This window comes from Rhagoletis zephyria, unplaced genomic scaffold, assembly GCF_001687245.7.
Source record: "Rhagoletis zephyria isolate East Lansing unplaced genomic scaffold, Rhagoletis_zephyria_1.1 Rzeph_scaffold_00009, whole genome shotgun sequence".
NCBI lineage: Eukaryota > Metazoa > Arthropoda > Insecta > Diptera > Tephritidae > Rhagoletis > Rhagoletis zephyria.
Window position 1 is genome coordinate 707,277 of NW_016157093.1, and position 15,160 is coordinate 722,436.

A 15,160-nucleotide genomic window follows, 5' to 3' on the forward strand; every position below is an offset into this window, starting at 1 on the left:
TTTAAAGAAAATCAACATGTGAACGCTTATTTCAGTTAGTGTGTAAGTTATTGTGCTACGTATGTATATTAATTTTGCTTAAACACCCCATGAATTCAATGCAAATACAGTTATTATCACGTTTATATCAACTCATTTTCTTGTTTTTATTTAAAATATAGCTTAAATTCAGCCATGCCATTCGAAAATACCAATATTTATTTTCCAATGTCAAAAAGTTGCAAAGAATTTTTGAATGGGGCTAACAGTAATAAGTTGGACTTGACCACGCCCATTTAAAAAAATTTATTAAGTACTAAATTTTTTGCTTAAAGTTCACTCTATATATCCGATTTTAGTAATTTGGCTGCAGTAGTTACTTAAATATCGTAGTTTTCGTTTTTTCCAAAAATACCGTTATATGGAAGGCAAGCGTAGTTTTGATCCGATTTCACCCATTTTCATTACCAACCTAGCTTGCCACAGCGATAATTCGATAATCGGTAAGCCGATAATAAAATAAATTTACACAAACAAAATAAATGGAGAAATATTTTCGAACACCGAGTCACCGAGTACCAAGCTCGGTGTGAAGACCCCAATTATATATATATATGTTAAATATGTGTGTGCTACCTGTTAATATAAAAACGAATGTCCCATGAACAATTCAATTTTCCCGTTAGATTATTTATGCACAAAGTACCCAATTAGTATTGAGGCTACAGGCTGTAAATTATTTCGAAAAAAGATAGCATCGTCGATGAGGATTCGATATCGTCAGATCGAATGTTTCTCGAGAATTATGAACCAACATTGATCTTTCCCGCGCGAAAAGTACCGATGGCTGGTAAACCGGATTTTTACAATCGAATAAACCGTGTTTTATATATGTATTAGAATCTAAGCATTCTAAATAAGTATATACTTATTTTATTGAGAATCGAACTGCAACGTTAATAATTTTATATCTCAATATGTATTGGAAAATTTTCCACTGCAGGAAATGACATAAAAATTAAAGCAAAACCGTATGAAAATCTTTTTCTTTTATTGTCACAGCTTACTAAACTCAGCCTAAATCACTGAATCGGACTATGTTGCCGTCATTCTCATCTAATGACAGGCTCAGGAAAAGGGCAGATCCGATGGGTTTGAGCTGTAGGGAGAGGGCAAATGAAGAGGTAGTTAGTATCGTAGGGGCATCTTATACAAATTTTACTGAACGGTTTAACCTGCTATAATAAGCAACTCGAGCTATTCGTCTGCGATAGGTGTCGTTGGTATCCCATGGTGGAATTCAAGGGGTGAGAGTGACCGAAGGTTTTGTTTGATTCTCGATGAATGGCCTGTCTATAATAGACCATAGTTGTATAGTCTGTCTGTTTTAGCGGATGGTGTATTCACATTCACAAGATAGTTGGTTTTACATGATCGAGTTTTTCCCCATAGAGACCTGTTGTTTTAACGATATAATGTTGATAGGCTCGATGAACCTCATTTAATGCGGATTTTATATCTACTAATTTTTTCCTGTTGTAATTTTGCTCATGATCGCTGACAGTAAATGTTACTGCAGATAACATCGTTAATTCGGCTCATCCAATTTTTTCTTAATTTGAAAATGAGGAACCTGTATTTTCAAATTGCCATTTTCCGAAATTGGCATCTATCAGCAAACAAGTAGTTAGCGCGTGCTCTTCTAGATACCCACAGTGCTATTGACGTTCATCACTTTCAGGTATGTATTTAGTAGTTAACTTTGTCTACATGGGAACCAGAATTAACAGCCATATTAATTTTTTCTTGTTTGGCGCTGTAACCACCCAAGTGCCAACTGACGCCAAATGGATAATAATTAAGTCTGCCTTGAAATAAACTTTATTTTTAAGTTAAACTTTAATAAACTTTAATTTTTAAATCACAGGACGAACACCTTTGTTTGATAAATAACGTGAAAACGTAAGATCCCATGCAATATAATCAATTTTAAATTACATTAAAAGAATTTGTTGAACATTTATTGTAAAATACTTAATAAACATTTTCGAACCCACTCGGAGTCTACTACATTTTGAATTTAACGATATTTTAAAATTTTACAATAATTTAAGTTGGACAAACAACATAAGTTTAAATTTAAATAAACTATTAAGCAAATAAATCACAATACGGAAGTTGACAACGGCTAATCAATTTGTCGTTTACTTTTTCATAGTATTCGAATATGTAAATATTTAAAGTATCTTATTTTACAGTTAAATAAATAAGTAGTATGTAATAGGTGGACATAACATCGTAGCTAATCGATTGTTTCGTTCTTAACTTCAAATTACCTAAACAGAGCTTCAAACTAAATTTTATTTACTATATTCATAATTATATATGGTGCTTTTAAACAAATAGTGCAGAAACCCAAACTCAAGCAAAACATACAGAGAAGTTCGTTAAAACCCACATAAATTTGCCTACAAACAAATGAGATAAGATCACTCGCAGGTTTTACTCTTTTTTTTTGCTTCTAATGTTATATATGTTGGGCGCGTAGACTGTTCTCACTCTGCAAGTAAGAAAGAAAATAAACATGGAATACAAAAATTAATATGTTAAATTAAAAACGTAAGTGCGCTTGCGGGAGAAGTGATTTGTTAAAAAAGCTAGGGCTATTAAAAATACAGGTTAGTAGCTGAGAAGAGATTAAAAAGAGGGATTATGTAAAAATTTGCAAAGACAGAGATTGGTTAAATAAAGATTAAATGTATGAATACAAAATTGATTAACTTAATAAAAGAAAAAAATACAAGGCTGCCGGAATAGGGTTCCCAAAATAAGGGAGAGTTTACAAAGTCAGCTTCATGGCATCCCTAGCTTTGCTTTATTTATGAAGAAAAAAGTTGTGTTTTGATCTCATATTACTAGTGAACTCGCATGGCGTTAAAACGCCAAAATTGGATTTAAAATTTTCAACAGGTGGCAACCTTCTTCAAAAACTTGAAGAATATTCGAAATGTTAGTCGCAGTTATAAGCCAATCGTGTGCCAAATTTCATCTAAATCCGTTCAGCCGTTTCTGGGTGGAGAGAAATCTCGCATGGATCGGTTGCTCTGATTTCAAATCACCCTTTTTTAATTTGACATCTCGTTTTTGAAATCCGAAAGAACCGTGCAGATCTGATGACCTTCAAAAAAATGTCTTCTCATATTATATTTATACACATGTATGTACACAGCTGGCAATCCTAATAAAATGTATTCTCAAATTAAAGCTTTCATACAACTCATTCGTTTGACACTCTTATTTAAGTATATCATATATGTATGTATATTTTGTATACAAGTTAAGTAAATTCGACGTTTCGAACAGGGTGCAACCCTTTTCAAGAGTGTTTTCAAACTAAAATCTTCTTAAATCTCTTTCGTTTGACATTGGCATAAACATTTCAACTAACTGATGAATTAAGTTGAACTTGATTTTTCAAATAAGTGGTAACCCTTGTAAATGAAGTTTCGAATAAACCCGTTTCGGTTGGTAAACACCTTTTAATGATCGTCGAAATTATTAAACGATTTGAAATCAACTTTTTAAACAGGTGGCAACCCTCTTCAAACACCACATAAATATTCTAAATATTTAAAGTAAAGATTTCTTAACACTCGAATACTGCATTACCGTGCAAGTTAAGCTGTTAGCTATGCCCCATACCATGTCGGCGCCCATACGCTGCAGCGTACGGAGATTTGGCCAACAGTTTTATTAAATAGGGTTTTAGGACCAGTTCGAGAGGCCCACATTCTCCGTTCGATGTAGTGAATAGAATGATCATGGATTTGACAACTATTTATCTTCCCGAGATATATGTATATACATATATATGTATGTAACTATTCACAAGAACTTGCTTATTGTTCGCCAAAATCGTTCCCTGGTAGCATTACACAGAAACCATCAGCAAATGAGACGATTGAGAACCTAATCGAATACAGATGAAATACGCTTTTGACAGGTTCAGAGCAACTCGAATGTGGTGGGCGCAGCACTGCTTTTGATTGGGATCTTCAGTGGATTGTTGGCCAGACTAGCTCACCAATGTTTTCATCCTTCAATGGGCATTATCCCTAATTTATTTTGTAAATTCTGTGGTCGTAAGCAATAACTGCTTAAATCGACTTAAGAAAGATATGAGTATTCTGCAACTACTATTCCATGTGTATGTGAAATCCCCATCTCGCCAGCTAGGCTATTTAAAAAGCTATAGACGAAACGAACAAATTTGGTTTCACCATAAGGATAGCATTACAATCCAAATGTTTAAAACGTTTTTTCTCGAATTCAGGGTTTTCGACTTAGGCGATTATTGCTTATGACCACAGAATTATTGCCACGAGATTTCTGGGCACGTCGGTAGGTACTCCAAAAATATAGAGGGTGAAACTCGCATTACTGTTACATAAAAACATACGTTCTTGATACTTGTTGGCATCCCACATCCATATACCGCATGGAGGCACACTTTTGTAGGTCTAAGGGGATCGTTTAATTGGCTTAATGTTGCTTCCGACAGTTTACCTTAGTATAGAGCCACTGAAATTTGTCGAATGAAGCTATGTAGTTTGCATATTTTCGTCGAGTAGTTCAGGTCTGCCAGACGTTGAAAAAGTACTGATGGAGATATCTTAACCCATATCTACCCAGACCCGAAAAGTAGCAAAGCAAGTGTACATCGATTTCTTCATCGTCACGGCAGTTGCGACAGTAGTCATATGCCAGAAAGTCCATTCCGCTGCCGTACATTCCGGAAGTCAGTGGCCCGCATTGATTCCTATTCCCAGTTGAAGTACATACATATGTAAGACTGGAACATCTTACAAAGTTTATCAGGCGTTCAGTGATTTTCAGGCTTCAGCACTCTATTAAGCTCGTAAGCTGTATATTTATTACGGTCTGAGAGCCAAAAGTCGCAACGCTATAAAAGCTTGATGTGGAGGAGCTCTAACTTAAGCCAAAGCTTGCCCGATGCCTGCAATATATGCGCCTCGTGAGTGTTTACGGTCGATAAGCATGTACTTGACTATGGAAGTTCATCCGCTTCGCAGAATCCAAACTATTTTTATATCCTGGTGCCCACATTACCTTCGTTTTGTATTTATTTTCCCGTTAGTTTAGAGTTTTCCTACACTCTATTGTGGGTTCTGACGACTTTTCAGACTTTTATAAACAGCTGATAGCCCTCCTCCAGAAAAAAAGGCGTACCATACTTTAAGATCCGACTATAAAGTTATGACGAAAAAATGTAAAATATTCGAAATTGTCTTCGAATCGAAGATCACTTCGTAACTAATTTCAACTAAGCTAAATGATCTCGAACTGATCGCTGAAGTGGTTCTAAAAAAGTCGTTGCCTTGTCGGAACATTATGATCTCGAACAAGTCACGAAACGTCCTGAAAGTGTCCCTTACCAGTGGCACAATGATCGCGAACCAGCCACAGAATGGTCCAGAAATAGTCATGAACTATCCCGAAATAGTTCTGAACCAGTCCAAAAATCGTCCTGAACTACTACCGAAATGATCCTGAAAGAGTGCTCCACCAGTTCCGAAATGGTCCTAAACTACCCCCGCAAATAACGCGAACTAAAATAGCCCACAACTAGTCCCAGAATGATCCCGCACTAGTCAAATAGTCCGAAAATGGTCCTGAACAGGTAGCGAAACGATCCCGAAATGCTCCTAAACAGATCACGGAAAGATGCCGAACTAGTTCCGAAACGATCCTAACCAAGTCCTGAAGTGGTCCTGAAATAATATTTTCTGCTGGGTTACACAAAATACAGTTACAAAATTTCGAAGGTGTACGACGAATAATTTTTTTCTAGTACGGTGTAATGTACACTATGTGCGTCCATACACCCCGTATCTCTTCAGAACTGTCCTCGGTGAGGTTCATTACAGGCAGGGGTTGATTCAACGCAGCGACTGAAAGCGAAGCTGTGATATTGTACCGGATACTATTTTTAAGTTCTACCTTCTATCGGGGAAATGCTTTAGCTTTAATATGAAACTGTGGAGAAATGTAAATAAATACAATGCACGAGTGATCTTGGGTGTGATACTTATGTATGTGCGAGGGGGTTTGAATGCGTATACATATGTATGTGTGTGTGTTGTATGTACCATGGTCCATAGTGTACGTGAATTTGAATACAAGTACAAGAAATATTTTACAATTAAGCAATTGTTTAACCTATAAGACTCTTTTTTTATTTTACATAAAATTATTAGTAACTAAACTAAGATCTGTTATCAATTGGTTAGCTTCATTTAAAAAATTCGCTTGCTATGAGCGTAGATTCGAAGTAAGTTTTGGTTTTTGGTTTAGTGTTTTTGGTTATTACAAGTTGTAAATATGTTTTTTGTTTCATATAAATAATATTTAATTGAATAAATCATACAAGTATAATAAATACGTAAAACATGTTCGCATTTTAGTATTGTTAAGTTCAAATTTTAACAACAAAGTGTCCATATGTGGTGGGTTATTCGAAAAGAAAATATATAGAAATACAGCAGATGAAAAAAAAGAAAATTGTTTTAATCATATTTAGGTTAATTTTTAATGTTTGCTTTATTTCACATGCAAAATATATATAATATTTATATAACAATAAATACATAACAATAACATTAACCGTATTAACAGAATAAAGTTAAGTACATAAGTTGTAGGTGATAAGTTTGTTACGAGATTATTGAAAATGTGCTGCGTTCAACGCAAAAAGGTAGTTCATAAGAAAAATAAAATTTTTATTAATAAAATCCAAACAAAATAAAACTAAAAAAATACATAACAAAATCCATTTCTTTTTAAATTCAATTATAAATAATAGTTTTTAGTGCTTTCTCCTATTCATTTGTTGTTATACAGCAAGTGAAAAAGTTAGCGAATGTTACGAAAAATTTGTACAATTCAAAAAAATATGGGATTTTTAAGAGACTACAATGACAACTAAGTAAGTAGTATGTCGCAGACCGCACTGCCAAATGTCTCCGAATAAGTGGTTAAAAAAGTAGTGGTTTGAAAATTTTGAAAAAATATTAATTGTGCTAAAATTGCTACATACTTTATACATACGCATAAGCGTTTTTGTCAGTTAATAACTTCTTTTTCTATTACTCAAATCCAATAACGCAATTTCGCAATTAAAAAAAAAAAAAAAAAAAAAAAAAAAAAAAAAAAAAAAAAAAAAAAAAAAAAAAAAAAAAAAAAAAAAAAAAAATGCTAACAAAAGTTTTTAAAGTTCTCATTTGGTTAGCACTAAAGTTCATGTCATTAACCAATCTATTTTAACATTTCCTCGCCAAATCTGTCACATTTGTACATATGCACTATGCATGTATTTATGTACGTGCGAGTTTGTCAGTACAAGTTAAGTATGTACATATGTATATTTAATTTAATCACGATTTTTGTAGCTAGCAAAGAGGCTGCGATCATCCGCGACAAAGCGTATACTTACACGATTTATCGAGTTGCGACGCGGACCCATACCACCGGAACCACCACTGCCCCCATTGGCACCAGCTGCGCCATTACCATTCGTTGAAGACGCACCAAAATTCTCATCATCAATACAAATATCCGAATCTGAGTCAGAGCGTCGCAAACCGCCACCATCCTAACGAGTCGCAATGCAATCGAACATAATTGGAGTTGACATTGTGATAATTACGGGGTACATACAAATGTATATATGTATGTTTGTTGTTGGCAGGCATGTATTTATTTGTATGTGTTTGCATGTGAAGTTATTCAAGTGGTATGTATTAGCCGAAGCCAAAAGTACGAGTTGCATGCAATGAGATGTTAAGAAATGGGGAAATGAAAGTTTAAAATCGCACATACATATGTATGTATGTAAATAGGTATGTGCATATGGCTTACTATGCATTTGCGCCATCAGGTGACATTTTTGATGTCTTTGCAGCGCAAGTAAAAAATAAAAATAAAATTTTTCATATATGAAAGCCACTGAAGCCCCTTTTAAGACGGTATCTGAGAGCGAATTAACGGAATAATAAATATACTCAAAAATGTCACTTAGTGGCTTTTGTGATGATGGCAATAGGATTGTAATAATATAATAAAAAATAAAGAATAGGTAGTTGTTAGTTAGCTCAAGTGGGCAAAAAATTTGTAGTCTTTTAATTATTATGCCACTACTAGTCGATCGTTTTATTTATACCTGAGTTAATTGCTCGGTTGTGGTGAGTAAGCGCGCCACGGGATTGCAACAAACTGGTAAAGTCTCAAGTAAAGTTGGTCGCGAATGCGTCAACAATGGTTTCATATACCTGTGTGAGAAAAAGAAAATATATTATTTGAAATGAAATATAAGAAATAAGAAGCAAAAAGTATGTGGGTTTAGGTTAGAAATTGCGAAACTTTGCTGCGAAACAAATCGTTATCGATACGTACTCATATTTATCGATATTAATGTATGTATTTATAGNAATTGGCGTCAGTTAGCACAGAAGAGAAATGACTGGCGTGCTGTTTTGGACTCGGCCAAAATCGCTTAGGCGGTTACAGCGCCAATTAAGAAGAAGAAGAAGATTTATAGATATTTATCGCCTTAGGTACATAAATATGTATATTTATCGGACTAATGGTCCTTATATTTATCGATATACATAGTTATCAAGTTTTTCCGATATCGTTACCGAAATAATTATCATTATCGCTTCCGAAATATTTATTGATATAGTTATATACACATTTATCGATATTCTTATCGACATATTTATCGATATAAATGCTATCGACATACATATGTATGTACATTAGACCACGTAACAAAAAAATTTTGCAATGCGACCAGAATAATGCAGCGTTTGTCCTGCATTTAAAATGCAACATTTAGCACTTTCGAACATATGTATGCATGTTTTCGTAGAGCGTTCATGCTATCGCATTAGCAAATGTACGAGTTCGAAATCGTATGCTTTTAACAAACAGCCGTGTTCCAGTCGCTTATTCAGGTCCATATCTTTCACGATCAATTGGCATGGAGAAGAAAACATGCTAAAAACCCTATTAAAAAAGCAGAAAAGAGATTTTAAACAAAAAATTTAATACAAAAACTTGATCTGTTTTAACCATAACCGAAGATTTGTTTGGGTATGAATTTATTTGTCGGTGCTTTCAATTAAAATTTCCTAAATTAATTATGAACCAAGACAAATATAGTTGATCACAAATTGAGCCACATTTATATCAGCATCACATCTATGTTGGATCTAAACTCGGCAATGAATAAAGCATCACATTTCTCCTTACGTCAAACTAGACTTTTAGTTCTAATCAAAGATAGAGCTGCAAATTTGGTTTGGAGAAAAAACCGATTTCGGTGTTGTGCCACCTTCAGATATTTTTCGATCTGTCTGCAGAAAGTTCTTGAAAGTCAACGACTCGAATTTTAATGCAGTTTCTATAGAATAGCCGACCGCAATTTTTACACAGCAACAGCAACAGCCTTATACATTCCCAGGATAAAGGTCTAGTAAAGATCTGGTGTATTGAGAACACAACCATAACTCAACGATGATAAGCTGCTTTTGTCAAGAGTCCATAGAGACCAATTTTGATGGTCAGAAGAGGATTTCCCTAAGAACCTTTCGACATATGTCATGGGGCAAAGTCTAAGCTGTCCAGGTTCTCAACAAAATAGTACTCCAGGAATACTTAATTTGAACCGTATACCACATGAAGTGCATAGGAAGTACTTAACTGATTGTATTACTTCCTCGTCCTAACAAATTCTACAGGAATCGTTAAATGTGGCACCGACGACAATATCCCAGTAACCTGGAAAAATTATGAAAAAAATTGTCGAACATACTTTGTATGGAAGAAAATGCGTTAAAAAAATTGCCACGTGATTTTTAGAAACTTAAACATTACACTTCATTCTACTAAAATTCAATGGGCAATAAAATTGCATACTCAAAAAAGTTCTAAAAAAAATGATTAGTGTTGGAAATTTAGATACAATTTTGCAGAATTTTTATAATTTTTGCACAAAGTTTGAAATATGAATTTATATGATTTTTGTTAGATAATGAGCTTTAATTTTATAAAAAAATATTAAGTATTAGTCCCTATTTATTTTTCCATCACTGTAAATTCATGGATTACTTTTACAAACATAAAAAACGCACATAAATATGTTTAGGAACATAAATCACATAAAAATTATGCAGTCTTAGCATTGTTCTTATAACACAAAAATATTTAGTTACATACATACGTAGCAATTTAATATTTTTCGTATTAATAAAATACAAATAAACGAGTATATGAACAAAAACAAATTCATAAATACAAGAATATCGTCCCCTGAAATTCCAAAAGACGTAACAACATCGTAACTTAAATGAAAAAAGTCGTGACTAATTTTTTATTTTTATTTTTTTCATAAAATGATGTGGGAGTTGTGATTCGATGAAATCCATCATATCAATCAAAAACTGAATTTTGCATTTTTTATAAGTTGCGACTTTTTGTATTTCCGCGACGATGTTTGTTACGTCTTTTTGCAATNGTTGGGCCGTTTAAATGGAATTGCGCAGGAGTCTAGTATGTATGTACATAGTATGTACGATATGTAAACATTTATCCCGAATTTCCACTTGGCATTGAAATTACAAAAAATTGGAGGCCTTTAAAAAATGCCATGTGGAAATAAATTTAATGACTATTTTTTTAAGGTAATGACAAGAATTTTTTTAATGCCCAACTTTGTCATTACAATTTTTGCCATTTAATTCCAAGCGAAAATCCAGCTTTACATATTGCTATGCAAAAACATTAAATTAGAAAGCTGGTTTGCTTTTAAAAGCGTTATACGCTAGTTTAGAATTTTCTCTGCCCTGAAAAAAACTCGTTTGCAACGAACTGAAGTAGCAACAATGCAAAAGCGCTTTAAAACGTATCTGTAACTAGTAATTTTTAGCAAAAAAAAACCGACTTCAACTCCCATATAAAAAAAAAATATATATATATATATCTCATGATCCGCTGATCGGATCTTAACCAGATTAGTATGGGACCACCTCTGAGACACTACCTTTCCGATGCAAAAAGAATTATCGAAATCGGTTGACGTGGTCCAAAGTTATGCGGTAACATACATAAAAAAAAAAAAAAAAAAAAATATTCCGACGAACTGATAACCTCCTCCTTTTTTGGAAGTCGGTTAAAAATGGGAATACACGTCATACGTTCGTGCCAACAATAATTGGATCGTGATCCAAAATTAGAAATTGAAAAGACGGAACTTATGAACTAGTTCATTGAGATGAACAAGTTCTTTAGTTCATTTAGTTCAAGAACTACCCAAGCCTAGTATCCGGCTACCGCTATGGACGTTATATTCGTCTATGTGAGACCTCGCAAGGTCAGCCAGCATAACTAACCTAAAGTACGCGTTAACCAGACCGCACTACGGCAGGAGTCTAAAATTTTGTATGTTAAAAGTTATAGAAAACTCGCAACCTTTATATAGCCTAATGAAAAATCTAAGGATATCTTCGGAATCAGCGGCTCGAAATTAGTTTAGGGTAAATCAAGGTATATCAAACAGGTAGTAGCATTAGAACAAAAACAACATTTGCGTGTATTTTGTTCTTGCTTCTGGTATCGAAAGTGTCAAAAACTGTTCTTAATTTTTTTTATTCTAAATCAAAGTGTGCCATGTGAAATACAAAAAAAAAATAAAAAATTGAAATTGGAAAAAAATATAATAATTTTTGCAATTTTCTTTTCTTAGTAAATTTGTTTACTTCTCCAAGCATTGATCCATCTTTTGCAAGACCCAGTAATCAGCGGTTGTGCTGCTGAGTTGGGCGATCGTTCCAAAAGCATCTATTCAATCAATTGTTTTGTATGGAAAAAGGTTTCATATGCAAATAGATTTTAACAATTTAGAATTTTTGTGAGATTTAAAAATATTTGAAATTTTCGAAACCAAATATTTTATAAAAAATCAAATCACCTGCTCTACTGATACTACCTGCTCAATGTGCCTTGGGGTAAACTAATGGCTATCCTGAGTATGTTGTGGATTCCGACAAGTAAAATGTAATGCTTTTTGCAAAATTTGGGTTATACTTTGCAATGCTAATGCGCTTTCTTAAAAAATTACCTAATTTTAATCTATGTTCGGACTTTAAAGCCGTTTTGGCATTCTTAAGTGAACTAAGAACATCGAACAAGGCTGATTTTATTTTGAGTTAATAAAGAAAGAAATACCATTATGCCCGCGGCCTTTGTTTGTTTGGGGAGTTCCATAATGCAATAATTCCAGTGTTTTCCCCGGGTTTTAGAGATAATCTCTTGCTACATTTCATGATCTACATATGTATTAGCGATAAAAGTTAATACATATTACCAAATTCAACTTGAAAAGGAATCAAAGTGATTTTTATTTAATATTAACAATGTCATGGTTGATATTTGCAATAATGATTTGGTGATATTAACCACGCATTTGTTTACATTAAACACATTTTTGGTTGCCGATTTTTTCGTTTGAATACGCTGTTCTGCACTTCACATATGCTTTTTTGCAAATTGGGATTTGAACCGGGACCTTCAGCTACAGCCGTTCTGTAAATTCGTCCTCAAATGTTGAACTTGAATAAATTTTCTTCGTCGTTTTAAAGTGTTCTTCAATTCACAGATGCCTTTTCGTAATTAAGAAAAACAAAAAAAATTAAATGTCGCCTCTGACTTCAACCTACTGGAAGCTAACAAATACCAGCAAGCACCTCTGCACGTTTAGTTACAATGTTAAGTTTGAATGACATGTCTTACAATCGGTTTATTTTACATGAAAAAATCAAATAACTTGGCTGAAAAAACGCTTGTCTTTTTGGCTCAGTTTAGGCTGGCCCATATAAAATGGCCTTTAAAACTATGGTTTTACATCAAAACGTAACATTTTTCGATTACATTTTCTTAATTGTCTCAGAAACTGTTCAAGTTCAATTATTGCGTTTTGCTATGGAACTTCTCATTTACAACCGTGCGGTAGTTGGGGCGTTGTTTTAAGCCGATTTCAACCATTTTCAGCAAATGGCGTTTCTTTGGCAATTTCAATGCACATGCCAATTTCGGTTGATTTCAATTAAAAGGTTTTTGATATATATTTAGGGGATTCACAAGACGTGTTAACCGTCGTAAAATCTTAAGCTTAACACTTGTTTATGTAAAATAGCGGTTAAAATGGTTGGGGGGTTGGCTAATTATATATTCTTTATCAGTTTAAAAGAATTTCGGTTTAGTTAGAAATCCCCTAAAACCATTTTAATTAAAAAAGATGTTAACCTTAAGATTTTACGACGGTTAACACGTCTTGTGAATCCCCTAAATATGTGGGTGGTGGAACACCACTTCCAAAATATGACCATATACCCCTGTTTTTACTTCACACACATAAATGCATATTCACATACGTATGGCGTCCGCTCTGGTGTAGTGGTTAGCAGTGCACAGTACCATACCACAGGGAAAAATGTAAACAAGTTTTTTTTTTTCTAACAGCAATCGCCCTTCGGCAGGCAATGGCAAACCTACAAGTGTATGCTGCCGTGAAAAACAGCTTCTCATAAAAATACAATCGCCGTTCGGAGTCAACATCAAGCAGCACGCCAAAAATCGGAGGTAATACTCGGCCAAACACTAAAATATTGTGTAAGCGCCAATCTGTTATTTTTATTATTATGTACATCCTTATATATCGAGTTAGAGCATTCTAACTTTGTTTGTTTTAAAATATTGCAATTTAAACGTTTTTCAAAGTTCTTATTATAATACAAACCAATTTGAAATTGTAAGTAAATTTTTGCTAAAATATTTATGGGCAACTTTTATATGAAACGCTCCCACTGTGCCCGGTGAGAAATATTAATGGTTGGCATTTTTTTTTTACTTAGGAAATATAAAAACTAGTACTTACTTGCTATCAAAATTTCCCCATATTCTTGCCAAAAATGCCTTCTCATTGCGCTTTGCATTTATGGCCGCCTGTGTGCTTGCATCACCAAGTCCACCAGCGCCTTCGACATCTACGTCGACATCCTGCAAATATGCATCAGACTAATTTTTAAAACTCTAGAAAAATTCTGGAGCGATTTTCAAACAATTAAAGGATATTGAAAACCAGTGCAAATATTATACATACATACATACATACATTTAAAAGTAAATATAAAAAAATGGGGAAAAGCGAAAACGTAACGCAACTGCAAAAAGCTAAAGCAAATAACGAATTCAAATAAGAAATAAGATATAAAAAGAAGTAGCCAAAATACGATAATGGGAGATGCTGTGTAATGGAAATAAAATATGAGGCCTATAATAAATAGAAGTTGACAGTTTTGTAATTGTGTACGGAAAGTGTAAATTAACGCAAAAATAATAAAATATAAAACATGAAATTAATATACTTTGGATTGTAAAAAAAAATAACAAAACTATTAACTGGCTTATAACGCGTTACAGGCACGTATCCTTACCAAGGAACTTCGTCGACGCGACATAGGCAGCTGGCCCAAATTGAGTCCCGTATCGATCGACTGGGTGTATTGTACATGAAAACACAAAAATTTACAGTTCTCTAAATTTTTACTAATAAAATGTACATAAGTAGCTGAGCGAATGGATAGAAATCTTTTATTTACATACACATGGTTTTTTAACGAATTTACCAGCTTTCTTAGATGATTTGATAATTAAAGTTCTTTTTTTGGCAAACTTTGGTTTTTACCCTGCAATCATCCTACTAATATAAATGTGAAATTTTGTGAGTGAGTGTGTCAGTATGTTTGTTGCTTTTTTACGCTATTATTATTTTTTATTAAGTATTATTTATTTTTAATTTTTGACTTTGAAAAATATTACTGAATAAAATAAATTTTTTAAACTTGTTTCTAATATTTATACAGAACGAAAAATGACACTGAAGATGGCACCGAAACCGGTTTGTCTGCAAACCAAACTTGACAAGGGATGACGGAAATTCGTTCCCAAATAAATCATCTTACCACCCTGTCGGAAAAATCAACCAACACCAACACATTTATACAAGTCGTCGGTTGAGACCAATTAATTACTAGTTCCATCA

General features: G+C 33.6%; 1 protein-coding gene across 11 annotated transcripts in view; it reads right to left on the bottom strand.

Annotated features, from left to right (window-relative positions):
* The window catches only part of Nhe3 (Na[+]/H[+] hydrogen exchanger 3), a 43,119-nt gene that overhangs the window by 5,922 nt on the left and 22,037 nt on the right, over positions 1-15,160 (bottom strand). For 2 of the 11 annotated variants that reach the window (XM_017609588.1, XM_017609610.1), the window contains 4 exons: positions 14,553-14,612; positions 13,994-14,133; positions 8,219-8,327; positions 7,493-7,651 (listed from right to left, as the gene is read on the bottom strand). In XM_017609588.1, coding sequence (XP_017465077.1) covers positions 7,493-7,651; positions 8,219-8,327; positions 13,994-14,133; positions 14,553-14,612 — 468 coding nt within the window. Of the gene's footprint in view, positions 1-966; positions 2,540-3,166; positions 6,313-7,238; positions 7,652-8,218; positions 8,328-13,993; positions 14,134-14,552; positions 14,613-15,160 lie in introns of those variants that run through there. The other 9 variants (XM_017609637.1, XM_017609626.1, XM_017609617.1 and 6 more) reach the window with 8 other exon arrangements.